Source organism: Parambassis ranga, chromosome 5 (assembly GCF_900634625.1).
Source record: "Parambassis ranga chromosome 5, fParRan2.1, whole genome shotgun sequence".
NCBI classification, from domain to species: Eukaryota; Metazoa; Chordata; class Actinopteri; family Ambassidae; genus Parambassis; species Parambassis ranga.
Window position 1 is genome coordinate 16,254,687 of NC_041026.1, and position 14,781 is coordinate 16,269,467.

The window sequence follows — 14,781 nt, forward strand, 5'->3', positions numbered from 1 at the left end:
CAACAAGATTCTGGCTTCAGTTCTCTGGTGGCTCTCTGTTTCTAACAGTAATACACTACCGAAACCAAACTATGCCTTTAATATGAAGACCCTGCTTTTCACTGTAACACACAGTCATACAATCACTGCAGCAGCATAGCTTTAAAAATTGACCTTTTCCTAATCAGGTTCCACCATAAGTGCTCTGACTACTCCCATGCCACTGGTTGAATTTAGTGTGTTACACCACAAACACCTTCAGGCAAGTCCAGTGCAAGTTCGGAGGTTTGTAGTCACATGACTGACAATACACTGAGCAATAAGATGAGCACCAAAATATATTCTCCCATTATTTACTTCACACCTTTGCACTTATTAGCAAAACATGGAAGGACACATTCAATTTAATCTGTACTGAATTAGTAACAAACATTACAGTGTGCAGACACACACACACACACAAAGGCTTGAAGCATTGGGAAACACTATACTTGGCATTTTCCAAATCCTCAAAGCACCTACAAACTAATCCATGCAACACTGAAGAGACATGTCAAACCACGACAGCCCCGAGGACAGAGAGAGTCACGGGATTTTCATCACAGTGACACTGATGAGTTTTGGTTTCACAGCTTATTATTATCTACAGCAAACATACAGATGACTTCAGTTTTTAGCACTTGTTGTGTTTTGCAGGTAGTTATTTATGCTGCTACAGCAGATAGCACTAAAAAAATTACATTTTTTAAAGGTTTTACATTTTACAACATTCATGTAATAAAAATGTGTAAAAGTGGAGAATTATTTTTCTTCCTGTAGCCTATATATTTTTTATCATAAACTTTAAAAAACTTAATTTCACAAAAAAGAAGCTGCACAAGACAATTAAAAAACTAAAATGATCAAATTTAGTGTATATATTCATAATAAATAAAAATAATTTAAAATAAATGTAAATAATTTAGAAGTAGCATGCCAAGTCATGTGGTATTAACACACATTTTGTGGATTTTGTGAGCTATTGTATTTGTCAGTGAGGGCCCTCCTACATGCATGTCCTGCTAACTGTAATCATTGATTAATGCTGTAAAAATGACACAAAAAAGCCTAAAAAAAAAAGCCACGCACATGATACACAAAATGTGTGTCTAATGGGATATCAGGTTTCCAGGGAGCTCGCAGCAGCGCCACATAAAGTACATACATGATGTCAATAGCAGCTGCGATTAATTGTGTTAATTAAAGTCCGGCACTGTAAGCACGCTTTCTCCTTTACTGTGCATTTGACTGTATAGCGTCCCAGTGAGAAGTCAGCGTTCTGTTGTCCCTGTACTCTGCAGGATTCGCCTGAGAACTAGAGAAAGGCAGCCAGACCGTGCAGGACACTGCTGTTCAAAACAAAAGAACTCAGTTTGCCCTCACCAATTCCTCCAATTATCAGGACCCTTCCCCCCCTCCTAATCCTGACCTCTGCTCTTCTGATGGGCCCCACTTTGCTCTTCCCTCCAGCACTGACATTCCACAAGTCAGGTCAGTCTTTTGTCCACCGAAAAATTAAGGTGAAATTAACCTGCTGCACTTCCCATCTTTTATCTTGAGATTCTCTGACCCCAGCAGGCAGTCCAAACAGATTAACACAGTTTTCTCCAGGCCGGCAGAGGTGGCACCGGTAGCAAAAATATTCAATTTATTTTCAAACATGACTCACTGTGGGCACAAAGAGGCTTTTCTTTTAAACAGTATTACTTTCTGTGGTCTCATAATTTTAACGTTTTCCTGTTCCTATGTGTGGAAAGTGTGGTAAACACAGCTACTGGCAAAAAAATTTTTTTCTTTGCTTGACTGCCTTATTTACTGCTACAGTTTAGTCTTTTATCTGCAAAAAATAAACAGACTGTCCATAGGTTTACTTACACATATTTTTTTTTGCTTTGCAGCAGATTGGTGGTAGGCTACATGGAAACATGAGTTAGCCAAACGAATAAAAGGGCAGCAAATTAAAAAAAAAAAAGACAGGAAATGATCTCACAAACACTCCCCCTCTCACTGATTGCTCCCATTTTCCAGTTACAGGAAAAAAAAGAAAAAGAGTGAGTAATGCCTTCTGCTGCTTTTTGAGCCTGCTGTTCCTCCCATAGATTTACAGTAGAGCCTGTGCACACTGAGGCCATTACTTATAGCGCTACATGATCTTTATGCAAGGGCAACTAAAGGCCATGCTGATGAACATCTCATGTCAGCATAATGATCCCATTGTTTTCACCATATATATCAATTTTTAATATAAAAATGTGATTTTTTTTAACAAATGAAGAGGAAACATGGTAGAAAAAACCTTAAAATAAATCTCTGAGTAAGCGGCTGACACACAACCCTTTGATCCCTGTATGTAATTACACTCTTCATAATTATATTTCAGCCAAATGTGAGGTGAATGACAACACAGAGCCGGAGGCTTCTTCAGAATCAGTAGCTTTGAATGTGTGCATTGCACAGAGACGATTAAAATTAGAGGGTAAAGAACTACTGGTGTCGAGATCTTCTGGCTGGGTGTGTTGGGACAAGTTCTAAATACAAACAAGCAAGACTTTCAAGAAATATGTGAAAAATATGACACTATATTAGACACTGTTGCTTTAACAACTATGTGAGCGTATAACATGAAAATGAATGACAGTGTGTGTATAGGTGGAAATAATTAAAGGTGTTTTAAAGGTGCGTCAAGGTCAAATGTGTGGAATAGATATATATAAATATAGGTCACACCAGATGACCAAGATGTGTAGATTTATTACCTGAGATTAAAAAAAAATGTGTTTTTGCTTTGCGTCTAACAGACACTGTGTGTGACACTGGCCAGATGCAAGTTTCAATTACAGAGTTCAGGGCCCACACAGTAGCCACTTCCTTTGGTTTAACAGTTGGAGGGCTGTGACGTTCATCTGTGGCAGGAGGGGAAAATGGCTTGTACATTAAGAAGAAAACAAAAAAACAATTAACAGGAGGTAACCTCAAATGATGTTTTAAGCTTATAAGCTCATGAGCTTTACACAAAATCTGTTACACCTTTAGTATTTGTAATGCTGAAACTAAATGTGTGTAAACAAGCTTTTAAACACCCCATTACATTCAGTTCTTAGTATTTTAATAAACCAAATCAAATTTCAATTTGTCACAAATCAGAATTTTCAGAAAAAAAAAATAAAAAGAAGATATTTATTTATCCACCAAAACAGACAATGATGATGTGTGTGTGTGTGTGATCAGGTAAAAAAGTGAAACTGTGAGCAGCAGCTGCACATTTCCCTAAAAGTGTTAAATATAGAAATGGGGGAGTGGCCGCCTGGTTTTCATATCGTCACATTATTCCTCTCTGCATGTAATTTGACACCCCATGCCTGCAGAGAATGAGCGCTAAGACAAAAGATGCTGCCAGTGGGCTTTCAAACTTTTACAATCCACCCACTTAAGATAATGTTCAGTTGTCAATAGAGTGAGATATTTTTTTTTTACAACTTTGAAAACAGACCACTTATGTCCATTGTTCAAATTTCAGTCAAAAAACCAAATGTAAACTGATGGTTAGAAAGAAAAAGAAAAAAAGAACCGTGGTATCATAGTGCAGCGCTTTAAAAAAACCGACCAATCAGCGTTACGATAGGAAGAAGGTGGGACTTGTTATGGAGATTGACACAAAATGTATCCAATAGAATGCTCTAGTGGTCGTCAGTGTCCAATCACGTACGGGATCGAGTCGCAGTATCCAACCAGAGTGGAGTTTGAGCGAGCTCGAGAGAAAAGCGGAGACGAGCAGACATCATTTCTCTCTCAGCGTCTTTGGACTATCCAGACACGAAGGCAGGAGAGACCAGAAAAAAATCATTTTTTTCTCAACAGGAACATAATTATCTGAATTAACTCACAAAATCAACCATGGCCGACACAGCTGTTGACACAACCGCAACCGCAGAGGTTACAGCCAAGGTGCGTTTCATTCAGTTTTCCGGTTTATTCGTCGTGTTAAAAAGATTTTCTGAACTTTTTTTTACAAGTTTTAACAAGAGGCATAGTTGGCTCTGGTTGAACAATAGTGCGTTGTACCGACGTGACTTCGTGTAAGTTAAAACTAACTGTAGAAGAAATGTGTTTTCTTTGAATGAGTGTGTTTAAATGGCACTCACCTACAGCCGCACACCGCCAAGGAGGGGTTTATGTGTAATTTCCAGTGTCGACAGTTGACTGTTGTGTCTGGAAACTGAAATGTATGTGATGTGGTTAGCTAAAAACGCCTTGTTGAGCAGACAAAGCGGTACAGCTGGTGGAGCGGAGCTGCTGCTGCTGCTGCTGCTCCTGTGGGCGGGAAGCCGCTGCGTTGTGCGCGGCATGGGATGAAAACCTTTTATCATTGCCTCTTACGATTCTTAATGTTGTCGTTATTTTTATCGCTTTTGTGAATTATTTGAGATTTTATTTATTCATTTTTCGTAGTTGAGGACGTGTGGTACTTGAGATTTAACTCTTTGCTGAACGCGTTATTGATTAAAAGACTTTTATTTTGTAGGAGCTGAAAGAGAAGAAAGAAGTAGAAGTGGAGGAGAAGACCGACAACGGGGACGCACCTGCCAATGGCACAGTGAGTGGAGACGAGAGGCAGCCTCATGGCCTTTGTCTTAGCGCCCCTCATCATGCAGGTGTCGCTGCACCCGCCTCCCCCTCCTGTTCAGCTGCTCTCCACACTGTGCTTTGTTTGGGTTGTGAAATGGCACAGATGTTAGCTAGCAAGCCTTTGGACGTCTCCATTGGTTTCTCCAGTCTCAGGGTTCCCATAGCCTGGTAGCTAATCCTCAGGGAGATAATAAATGCCCCCAGAGGAGTCTGTGCATGTGCATCCATGGGAGGGGTATTTAAAATATGCTTGGGATTTTCTGTTCTCTTTCCATTATTGCCTATTTTTGCCCACATAATTAAAGTTAAGTAATTCATCCTTCTTCTCTTCCTTTTCTTCTATACAGAATGGTGCTGATCACAGTGACAAAGTGGAGAAAACCACAGAGGAGGAACACAAGAATGGAAAAGATGGTAAAGTTTGAGAGTAGAATATACTTTTAAAAAGTCAAAATATATTAGTTTCTTAAAACTTAAATCCCCTCTTGTTTGGCCTTGACTCAAATGTCGTTTACTAGCAGTAAATCTTCATTTAAATACACTGAAAGTAAAGGCTGCATTTTCTAAAGTGTCAAACTGTCCTTACAGAGAAAGCAGAGGAGGCGCCCCCTGCTGAGGAGACTGATGCACAGCCTGTGAAGCGTGCAGCTGAAGAGGAGGAGGTGGGTTTGTCATCAGGCTGAAGTGTACAGTCGTTTAGTCTTGTCAAATCTTTTGCTAATGCCTGATGTTTTTCTTCTTCATCAGGAGAAGGCCGACACAAAGAAGCAGAAGACAGAGGAAAATGGAGACTCGAAAGAGGCAGAAGTGGAGGCTTAGGTCTCTGTCCTGCTACTCGTTTGCAGCACTGTCTCACCAGCCTGGTCAACATTGTGTTGTAGAGCTTGTGCTTTCTGTATTCTTGAGAGAGATTTTCTTTTTTTCGGTTGCTCCCATGTTATCACATTGCACTGGAGTCTTGAAACATAGTGGCCCTGCATCCTTTTTTTATGAAATGTTATTTATTGGTCTTTAAAATGAGCTTTTTTTTCTACTTGTATAAATTGGGCCACACCATGAGATCAGTTTTTTTCATTTCCTGAGGTTTTATATCAGTATGTTTAGAAGCACAACCTCTATGTCAGTGCTGACCAGATGATTCATACATACAGGCAGCTGCTCACCTCCAAGGCTCATGTTGACCTCTCAGATACACTTAAAAAGGACCAAAGATAAGTTTTAAGCAGGGGATAATGGACAGTTGTTAGCGTTATTAGTTAAGGCGTGATTTTTCTTTTTGTGTTGAGCTGCTACTTAATCCTCGGCTGCCCTGTTAACATAACAGATGGTGCAAATGAATACAGGGCTCTTGTCTTGCACCTCCATGATAAGATTGTTTAACCCCATTCTGTGGAGGCAGGATTTTTGCAATGTTAATTAACCCCTCTTAAATCTTAAAGCTTTGGTCATTTGTTCTGTATGCATTCCACGCAAGTTTGTACCATTTATACTTTTGGTTTTCTTACATTTTCAATGAGTTTTACGTTACGGTTGGGTAGCCCAGTTTTCTGTACAAGACTGCCTTTTTCAGAACCAGAATGGCATTCGGTTACTTCAGCCACTGCTTTGTATATTCTGATTAACAAATAAATTGTCTTTTTACTTACTTGTGTCTGTTCTGTGTGCACATTACCTGTCAATAGTCAGTGCTTCACAAAACCATAATGTTTTATAAGTGGATGATGTCACCTGACCCAATTTTTCTTAACATGGAAAATGGCTGGCTCAGGAGCAGGAATCATCTCTGGGTAATGGAAAAGGCTGCACCGAATCAATGGATTGCTGTGTCCTGGCTCCCCCTTGTGGCAAAGTTGAACATTGTTAGCGGCAAACAAGTGATAAAAGACAATAACTGACACAAGAGTCAAAAATGGCAAAATGATCATTTTTAGTTTTAACTGAACCCTGAATAAAAGTAGCTTTTACAGTAACACTGCTAATATTGAGCAATAGGTGGTATCATAGTCAAACACAAAAACTTTGTGTTTTATATTTTTGTCTCAAGCAAGCTGCAGCAGCATGATCTGCACAGGTACTGTTTCCTTGGAAACATTAGCATGGCGTGCATCCGGTCAGTCCAGGAGGTCCTTTAATTAGTAGGCAATTATTGACATTCTGCTGAGGCACCTGGATGTTGGGCAGGGGGGGCAGGGACGGGGTGCCTTCACAATAAACGAAAGGCTTTAAAGCCCTGAAGTCAGGCGTGGTGCCTGTGTTACAGCCAAACAGACAAAGCATACTGTTTGCCATGGCGGATGTAAAAAAAAATCATAATAATTACCATTTTGTTAATGAGAAGATGGCTTTTTTTTTAGATGTAACTAAAACTTCCAATGAGGTCACCACTATATTGAGCTGATGGGCTGAGTGAGGTGAAGCCTAAGCATGCGCCCTAATGATGACAACAAGCACCTGCTGCTGGCTCTGCGAACCCCCCACAGTCTGTTTGTTTGTTTGTTTGTTTTTTGTTTTAAATGTCGTCCACCTTCACGATTTCCCACAGTTCGCATGTGTCTTCCCTCTGTTTGCTGTTCTTCTGTGTCCGACTGTATGCTGATTCACACCCCAGTTTCAACTTCTCCTCTTCCTGATAATGACAAGAATCACTGTCATTATTACAATGGCATGGCCAGGAGTAGGGTGACAGCTCACACACGGCTGTCCATGGCTTAGTGAGGGCCCAGACAGAATTTGCCACCAGCACACATTTCTCTGTGTTTTGTGTAAGTGTGTGTGTGTGTGTGTGTGTGTGTGTGTGTATCATCCTATTATTAGTCATGGCTTTGTGATTGTGGGACTCTTCCAGCTCTGTGAAATTTGGGGAACACTGGTTAAGTCTCATAAAATAAAGAGGGTGGTGTGTGTGTGGAGAATGTTTGTATTGGCTGTTTAGTGTAGACAATGTGAAGCCCGTTCAAAACCGTTATTAGGCACACTTCAGCTTCACGTGAATGTTAAGCATGTTTGCAAAAATTATGCTGAAAGAGCTCTTGAATTAATGAAGGAGAGTGTTTAACGGTCACTGGCAGCACATTCACTATAGTCAGAACATCTGAGCCTAAGGTGTGATGCTAGTGTGCTAACTCAGAGAAACAGGCAGGTAGACATTCCCTTGGCCTTATGACCAAAAAAAACACCAAAACATTAACACAAGGCTTTGAGAGATTACATTCCAGCTCATGCAGACGTTAGGCAACTGATAAAAGGAAGAAGAAACAGAGGGAAAGCTGTGGTTAGCCCGCACATAACACAGTGAACAACATTTCTATTCTAAACACCCACAAACAAGCGAGAAAAAATGATGTAAGATTTTACAGCAAAGAATCAGACACAAGAACAGCTTATCTCTACCCAGAGAAGTCACACTGCAGTCTCTCTCTCACACACGGACACACACATTCCAAAACACTCATCTGCAAATGTTAGGAAAAAATGCATGGGCACACACACTGTATGAACACGCTGCTTACACATATTAGATCAGGGGCCAATGTCTGTCTGTCTGTCTGGCTCTGAGAGGAGCAGTGCTGATTAGTGTAAAACAATATATGAAATTGTGCTGTACAGTGTGCGGCGGGATGTACAGTGTGTGTCTGTCACTACAAGTGCTGTGAAGGTCAACTCACTCTGACACTAAGAGACAGTGTGAGAGTGTGTGTTGAGCTTGTGTGTGTGTGTGAGGTAAATTAAATTTTCTAAATGTGCACCAACAGTGGCTGGGTCTCGCTTTCGGGGGGCTCACCCTCAGGGGGGGGCAGCTGGTACACCACGCAGAGAGAGGAGTACAGGCAGCCCACGAATGACATCAGGCTTGCAAAGTACATCACTCCCTGGGCCCCACCCACCAGTGAGGTCAGAGGTCCCATCGCCACAGAGACCAGGATCTGAGCCAGGAAGTACTGGCAGCTGAGCAGAGAGATGTCTACCCCCATCCCTCGTCTGGTCCCTTCCTCCGATGAGCCACAAAACTGAAAGACACACAAATATTTCAGTTGTGCAATCAACCATGACCAAAAAAACAGTCTGACATTTAGCCTCTCCTCAGGTCCTCATATAAAGTGTACGAGTAACTGAGTGTTCAGTTACAGTTGTTTTTACATTCAGAGTGACTTCCTTAAAATTGACACACAATGCTGCATGAATGGGTCCCAAAACTCAGACATCTGTTAACATTTCGGCTTTGCCGTGTAGTCTAATACATCATCAAATGCACAACAAGTGGATTATGTGGGTGTCTTATAAAGGCAGATGCAAACAGGTGGCAAAATGAGACTACAGACTTTGTCGGTGTCATCTGACATCACCCAAACAAGTGCAGCATGCTTACCATTGGTGATGTTGACGTCAGTTTTTGTTTACATCCTAATATTAGCTGTTAACTTATTTTATTATTATTTCGGCATCAAAAAATCGTGCTCATTTGCGAAGATCAGTTTAGTGAATAAAACATGTAAGTGTTACAAACCTCTACTTCTTACAGATATGAATTAAAAAGTCACAGGAAGCAGAGCGATCATTCTGTTTTTTCTGCTAGTCACTACTGATCTGCTGCGGATTAGCCTGTTAGCATTATAGTTAGTTTGTTCAGCAGCTCTGTTAAACAAACAAACCACCTGTCAATTCACAACATGCATGATATCATGTATTTGTGATCATCTGTTTCTAGCATTAAACATACACAAGGGTCTGGGATACCTTTTAGTAAGATTTTTATTACTTAATTTTCATACTATAGTTTTCATCTAGGTTTTCATCTTGTTTGCTAGACAAAACCATCAGTGATGCCTTGGTGAGGTCTGCTTTCTCTGGCACTACTGTGTGAATGTCACATTCATTCAGAATGTTACATGCAAATAATAACATGAGACTGTACTTGAATACATTTTTAAAGTGGCCTTGCCAACACAGTCTCCCATAAATATGAAGCTTAAACTAAAGCTGCTCTGCATCAAATTCAGACAGGAAACAGCAAGTGTGGCACTATCTGAAGGTAACACAATCTAGCTACCAGCAACTCCATCGCTCAGAAAACTGGCTGAGCTCTTACTTCCTGTAATCCACAAAGAATTATATTTCAGTTTTTGTATGATTTAAATAAGAGCACATAATGTATTTAAACTGATCGGCAGTTTCATAGTTATACAGGCATAAACTATTCCTTTAAGTTGATACAATCTCAGAATACAAATGGTTCAAACTGGTGACTGCCACTCATATCATATATATCACATATCCACATACTGACCTGAGGGCTCTGGTAGTATTCACACAGCAGAGAGTAAGGCAGCGTACATAAAGAGGAGAAGAGCACCCCGTAGGTGACACACAGAGAAAGTACCACGTAGAGGTTGGTGGACAGGGTCGCAAGGCCTGTCCCCAAACCAAACGCCAGGTAGGCAAAAAAATAAAGAGTGCGAAGAGAGAAACGCTCTTCCAGTTTCTCCAATATGGCTGAAAGATGAAGAGAGAACAAAATATTAATATGTCTATGGAAAAACACTACTACTACTGTCAATACTATGTGGTGATTGTGAGTGCCTACCTGAGTAGAAAGCAGCACTGAATGCATAGATGCACATGCCCCAGCAGCCCATGCTAACACCAGCATTGTAGCGTTGGTAAGCCTCAGAGTCATGGGGTGCTTTGGGGTCTCCTTCAAACACAACCTCCCCCATGAAGTCAGTGTAGAAGAGCAGCATGCCTTCAAAAGACAGCCAGCCTGTGGGCACGCAAGGAGAAACGAACAACGTAACCCACACAGGTCAACACAAAAACACAACACACAGATTTTATGATGATTTTTCTCACCTAAAAAATGATTAGTGCATAAACTACGCAAAGACGGAGGCATCCTGTAGATGGCTATACACAGCAGCTTCATTGACATTTGGGATTCTCCCGTCTCCACATTCTCACTTAGATCACTCTCATATCTCACCCCATTCAGCAAAATATTCGCCACCTTCATCAGAAAGACAACATTTAAAAATGCAGCGTCGCTCAGTAAACAACTTCTGTCATTTTTAAAGAGTGTGTCTGACCTGCTGGCTGAACGTCACTGTTCTCCTGCGACCGTTTTCCAGACCAACAATCTGTGTCGCTACAGGCTCCTCTATCAGTGCGAGACTCTGAGGTCGCTTCAGAATGCCAGCAGTGGAGCCCCGGTGTGAACCCGCACCAGGCTGATCCCCAGCTGTGACCTGAGATGCTCCATGAGACTGAGCATCTCCCTCCAGCTGATGCCCTTCTGCATCCTGAGCATCCCCGGCTGGATGTGGCTCCACATCAGCCTGGGTCTGTCCTGCAGGACGGCCCTCTGACTCCTGTGTGGACTCATCAGGCAGAGGAGAGTCCCCTGGAGGCAAGGGCACAGCAGTGGAGCAAGGGGCCAGACCCTGTGGTGTCTGCTGACCTGTGTAGCAGTCTATAAGCACACTGTCGATGTACGAAGTTCCTAATGAGGAGGCAAACTCGTTGATGCCGGTGAGTGAGCTGTCTCTGCTTATAAAGCTGCCATATTTTGGAGTGAGGGGGCTAAGGGGTGATATGGGACTCGTAAGGCCCACACACAGACGTGCATTGGCACTGCAAGAATGGGCCAGAGGGTCAGGATTACATGGGTGAGACTTTGAGAAATTGTAGCTGTAAAGACCGTCTTCATCTTCCTCATCCAGGCCCAGCGCTGCTCCAGGTGGAACAGGGGGCGAGGGAGGAAGAGGGAGGCTGGGACTTTTCAGGTGGTTTTTGCTAGAGGTTTTGCTTGGGTGGCTCTTTAGTAAGGGCCGCTCAGGGATACTCATCAGAGTCATGGCTGTGGCGAAGACCAAAGTGACACTGGTAAACAGGTAGATGACCCGCAGCTGGCCTCCCATTGACCTGCCAAACTGTGTCTGGTCCCAGTTGATCCCCCCTACAATGTAACCAAAACCCCCTCCAAGACCTGTGGAGGGAAAAATGAAGACAAAACAGACTGAGACAGAGAAGACTTTGCTGCTGCACCACTGTAAAACAAAAAAAAACATCTGTTTTCTTACCTGCCAGTAATGCGTGGATGTTCAGCCCCCGGTCCTGGTCCTCCGGGCTGCACACATCCATCATGTAGGCATGGCTTGGGTTGTCGGCTGAATCAGCGCTGAAGTCCATCAGAACCACACCACACACTGTCAGGACAATCCCCCACTTATGATTGGATGCCGTGTCAGCAATGATCCCTCCCATGTCCCGTCCATTCAGCACCAGAGTCAGACCAAGCAGTGCACCTATGAAGGAGTAAAGCAAGAGTTTAAACACACATCCAAAAGACGGGAAAGATCTGTGGAGGGATCATACTTCGGCTACAGACACCATAGAGGCTACATTCCTCTTATAACTCATCACATATGGTCAAGTTCCCTTTGTGGCAGATTATAATGTCTGGCAGTGCCCCTTTAGTGTCACTTCTTAATGAGACATGTAGTACAATCCTCTGCTGTGAGAGGTCGCACAAAGACCTTCATCCCTGAGACATGAGCTTGAATCTCGTGAGGTTTCATTTTCACTCGATGATCATGTCTTGTCTCTTTATTTAGGTTTTGGAAGAGGTTTTTGGTCTTTGTTACCATGGTAACGTGTCCCACTACATTTACAACATGATTTACAGACTGAAAACAGCTGTCATAGATGCATGAAGCTATAATCATGTCAATTGAAGTGTAACCATCCACGTGTGTGTGTAGTTTTCAACCCTGATCAACCATCCTGATGTTGATCAGGATGGTTGATCACATTATGATCACATTATTCTTCTATGTAAACTTTAAACATGTCACATTTCGATTGTGCTGTGAGTGAGTTTCTGCTCATGATGATGTCTCTCTTTGCCCTTTTACAACATCAGTGCGGTGATTTATTTTCTTACCTACAGCCAAAGCAAAAATAAAAGGTCTTCTGCGCCCAAACCGGGATGTACAACGATCACTCCACGCTCCTATTAGCGGCTGAACGAGGAATCCTTCAAGTCAAAGGAAAAAGTCAAACACAGTTAGAGTCCACAGAGCAAGGACATTACACATCTTTTGCTTCTCACTTACCAAGAATGGGGCTGATGAACCATACCAAGCTGTAGAATTGATCAGGCAGACCCATTTGTAAAAGAACAGGAGTCACATAAGCTGTTTCCATAGCATAACTGAACTCAATACCAAAAAGAATGCAGCCATTGAAGAGCAGCTCTTGGAAGGTACGTCTTGGAGGAAGTTCACTAAGGTCCAGCTGGTCCAGGGGACAGGGCGTGTTGGGCGGTGGAGGCGGTGAAGGTCGTATCAGCTTCCTGCGTTTTGGCTGTCTTTGGAAGTTGTTGGCCCTGTGACTGAGATGTCGAGTGGTGGATGTTGGGAAGCTGGCCGTTTTGGGGAGTGAGCTCCTCCAGAGACCTTCCTGAGCAGTGGATAAACTCCCTCCCGGACTTGCCAAGAGGGGGTCACTGGGGGTGCCCATGCCTGGAGATGACATCTCTCTCAAGCCAGCCTGCACTGCAGAGCAGAGCGGAATGATAAACAATGAGCCGACACGTGATTAAAACTTCAACATCAGAGCAGAGACACACTGAGAGTGATGCCTATTATAATGTTGTGCTACCAAGAGGACACTGCAGTCATGAGCAGACAGCGACGATGGGCACTGCAATCAGTGCGCATGCTGTGCGCAGAGCCCATGTGCTCGGCGTGGCTGACTACAGCAGTGTACTATGCGGCACCGCTCTCATGACGCCTGTTTCCATTTTAATTTTTCATGTAGGAAGCTCTGATCCGACACAATGGAGCCGCTTTGCCTTCTAACGATGGTATTTAAAGCTATATACAAGGATTCGCTTTAATTTACACGAATTATTTGACAAATATGGAGGACACGTATTCCATGGATCGCTTTGTTTGCTCTTTTATTTCTGCTAAAAAAAAACGGTCCGCGCTATTTTTTTCCTCGTCTTGACATTTTAAAGGTGAAGCCCAAACAATCGACTCAACTGTGCAAGAAGAAGAGAAAAAAGGCGTGCAAATGGAGACGTGAAAAATAATTACCTTATCGGCCCGTCATTTATTGCTGCACACTGTAAACAGAGCAGAGACCATTATGATGTAGATATAAAAAGCGGAGTATGAATTACAGGAGTCATTCTGCTTTTTGTTTTCCTTTGATGCAGTCATCCCCCCGCTCTCTCTCTCCTTCGTCCCCTCTCCTTCCCCCTATTCTCCTCACCCCACTTTCGCATCCTCCTCCTCTCCTCTTCCTCCCGGTTTCTCCCGTGACGTCACGCCCCTCCCTGCAACATCAGCACCACAGACACATCTGTCTACATACAGGACATCCCCAACTCCTGTGTTCACATATTATTCTTCTTCTGCGTTTATGTTGTCCATATACTTGATTAGAGTTCTACCCGAGTATATGGACAAAGTACTACAAGAGAAGTACCATTTGTACCTGACATAGACATAATCAACATGGTATTACAGCCTACATCACCCAGCAGTGCAGTAAGTACTAAAATAGGTTCCATGTTGGAGAATTCAAACTACAACTAAAGTTACAGCCGCCTCACTCACAGTTCATATGGAGCCACATTTTAAAGTCAGTAACAGTGCAGTAAAAATAACAATATAAATACACCAATATATGGTGTGTAGTCTGTTAGTCTGTAGTCTGAAGTGAAATTCATATTATTATTTTTTTTATTGTTTTCAGTTTTTTTTAATTTTAGCATTTGTTGTAGAAATCCATGTAACTCCTTTGGCACTCTACACTATATGCTCACTTAAGCAACAGTCAAGGGGCATTTTAAATACACATTTCCATGTATAAATAAACCATTTCTAGTGTGAAGGAATTAGATTTTAACTGTAAAGTTAAAAGATATGTTATCAACTACAATATGTCCAGATTCATACATGTAGAGAATCCCAGTGACACATTTTATGCAATAGAAAGTTTGCAACATTTGCCAACTTCAGACAATAATGATACAGATACTGTGATTGCTGCTTTCTTTTTTTATTAATTTGATTAATTTCTTATGTTATTTTGTGTGACTCATGAGAAGTGAGCTTCAAACATATTTAATGG

At 42.2% G+C, this 14,781-nt stretch overlaps 2 protein-coding genes across 3 annotated transcripts; one reads left to right on the forward strand and one right to left on the reverse strand.

The window, feature by feature from the left end:
• Positions 1-3,771: 3,771 nt before the first annotated feature.
• On the forward strand, positions 3,772-6,289 carry LOC114436172 (parathymosin). Its single transcript, XM_028406305.1, has 5 exons — positions 3,772-3,963; positions 4,541-4,612; positions 4,992-5,058; positions 5,233-5,306; positions 5,392-6,289. Exons 1-5 carry the CDS (start codon positions 3,913-3,915, stop codon positions 5,461-5,463), a joined length of 336 nt encoding a protein of 111 aa, XP_028262106.1. The 5' UTR covers positions 3,772-3,912; the 3' UTR covers positions 5,464-6,289.
• A 304-nt stretch (positions 6,290-6,593) lies between these two features.
• Positions 6,594-13,852, reverse strand: slc45a1 (solute carrier family 45 member 1). 2 transcript variants are annotated; one of them, XM_028406484.1, is made up of 10 exons: positions 13,740-13,852; positions 12,753-13,193; positions 12,581-12,673; positions 11,718-11,942; positions 10,725-11,623; positions 10,492-10,645; positions 10,226-10,402; positions 9,929-10,134; positions 8,426-8,651; positions 6,594-7,270 (listed from the first exon to the last, which is right to left on the reverse strand). In XM_028406484.1, exons 2-10 carry the CDS (start codon positions 13,171-13,173, stop codon positions 7,242-7,244), a joined length of 2,430 nt encoding a protein of 809 aa, XP_028262285.1. In that variant the 5' UTR covers positions 13,174-13,193; positions 13,740-13,852; the 3' UTR covers positions 6,594-7,241. The 2 variants fall into 2 exon arrangements, with proteins under 2 accessions (XP_028262285.1, XP_028262284.1); XM_028406483.1 differs by lacking the exon at positions 6,594-7,270 and having other exon boundaries at positions 8,174-8,651.
• Positions 13,853-14,781: the final 929 nt, after the last annotated feature.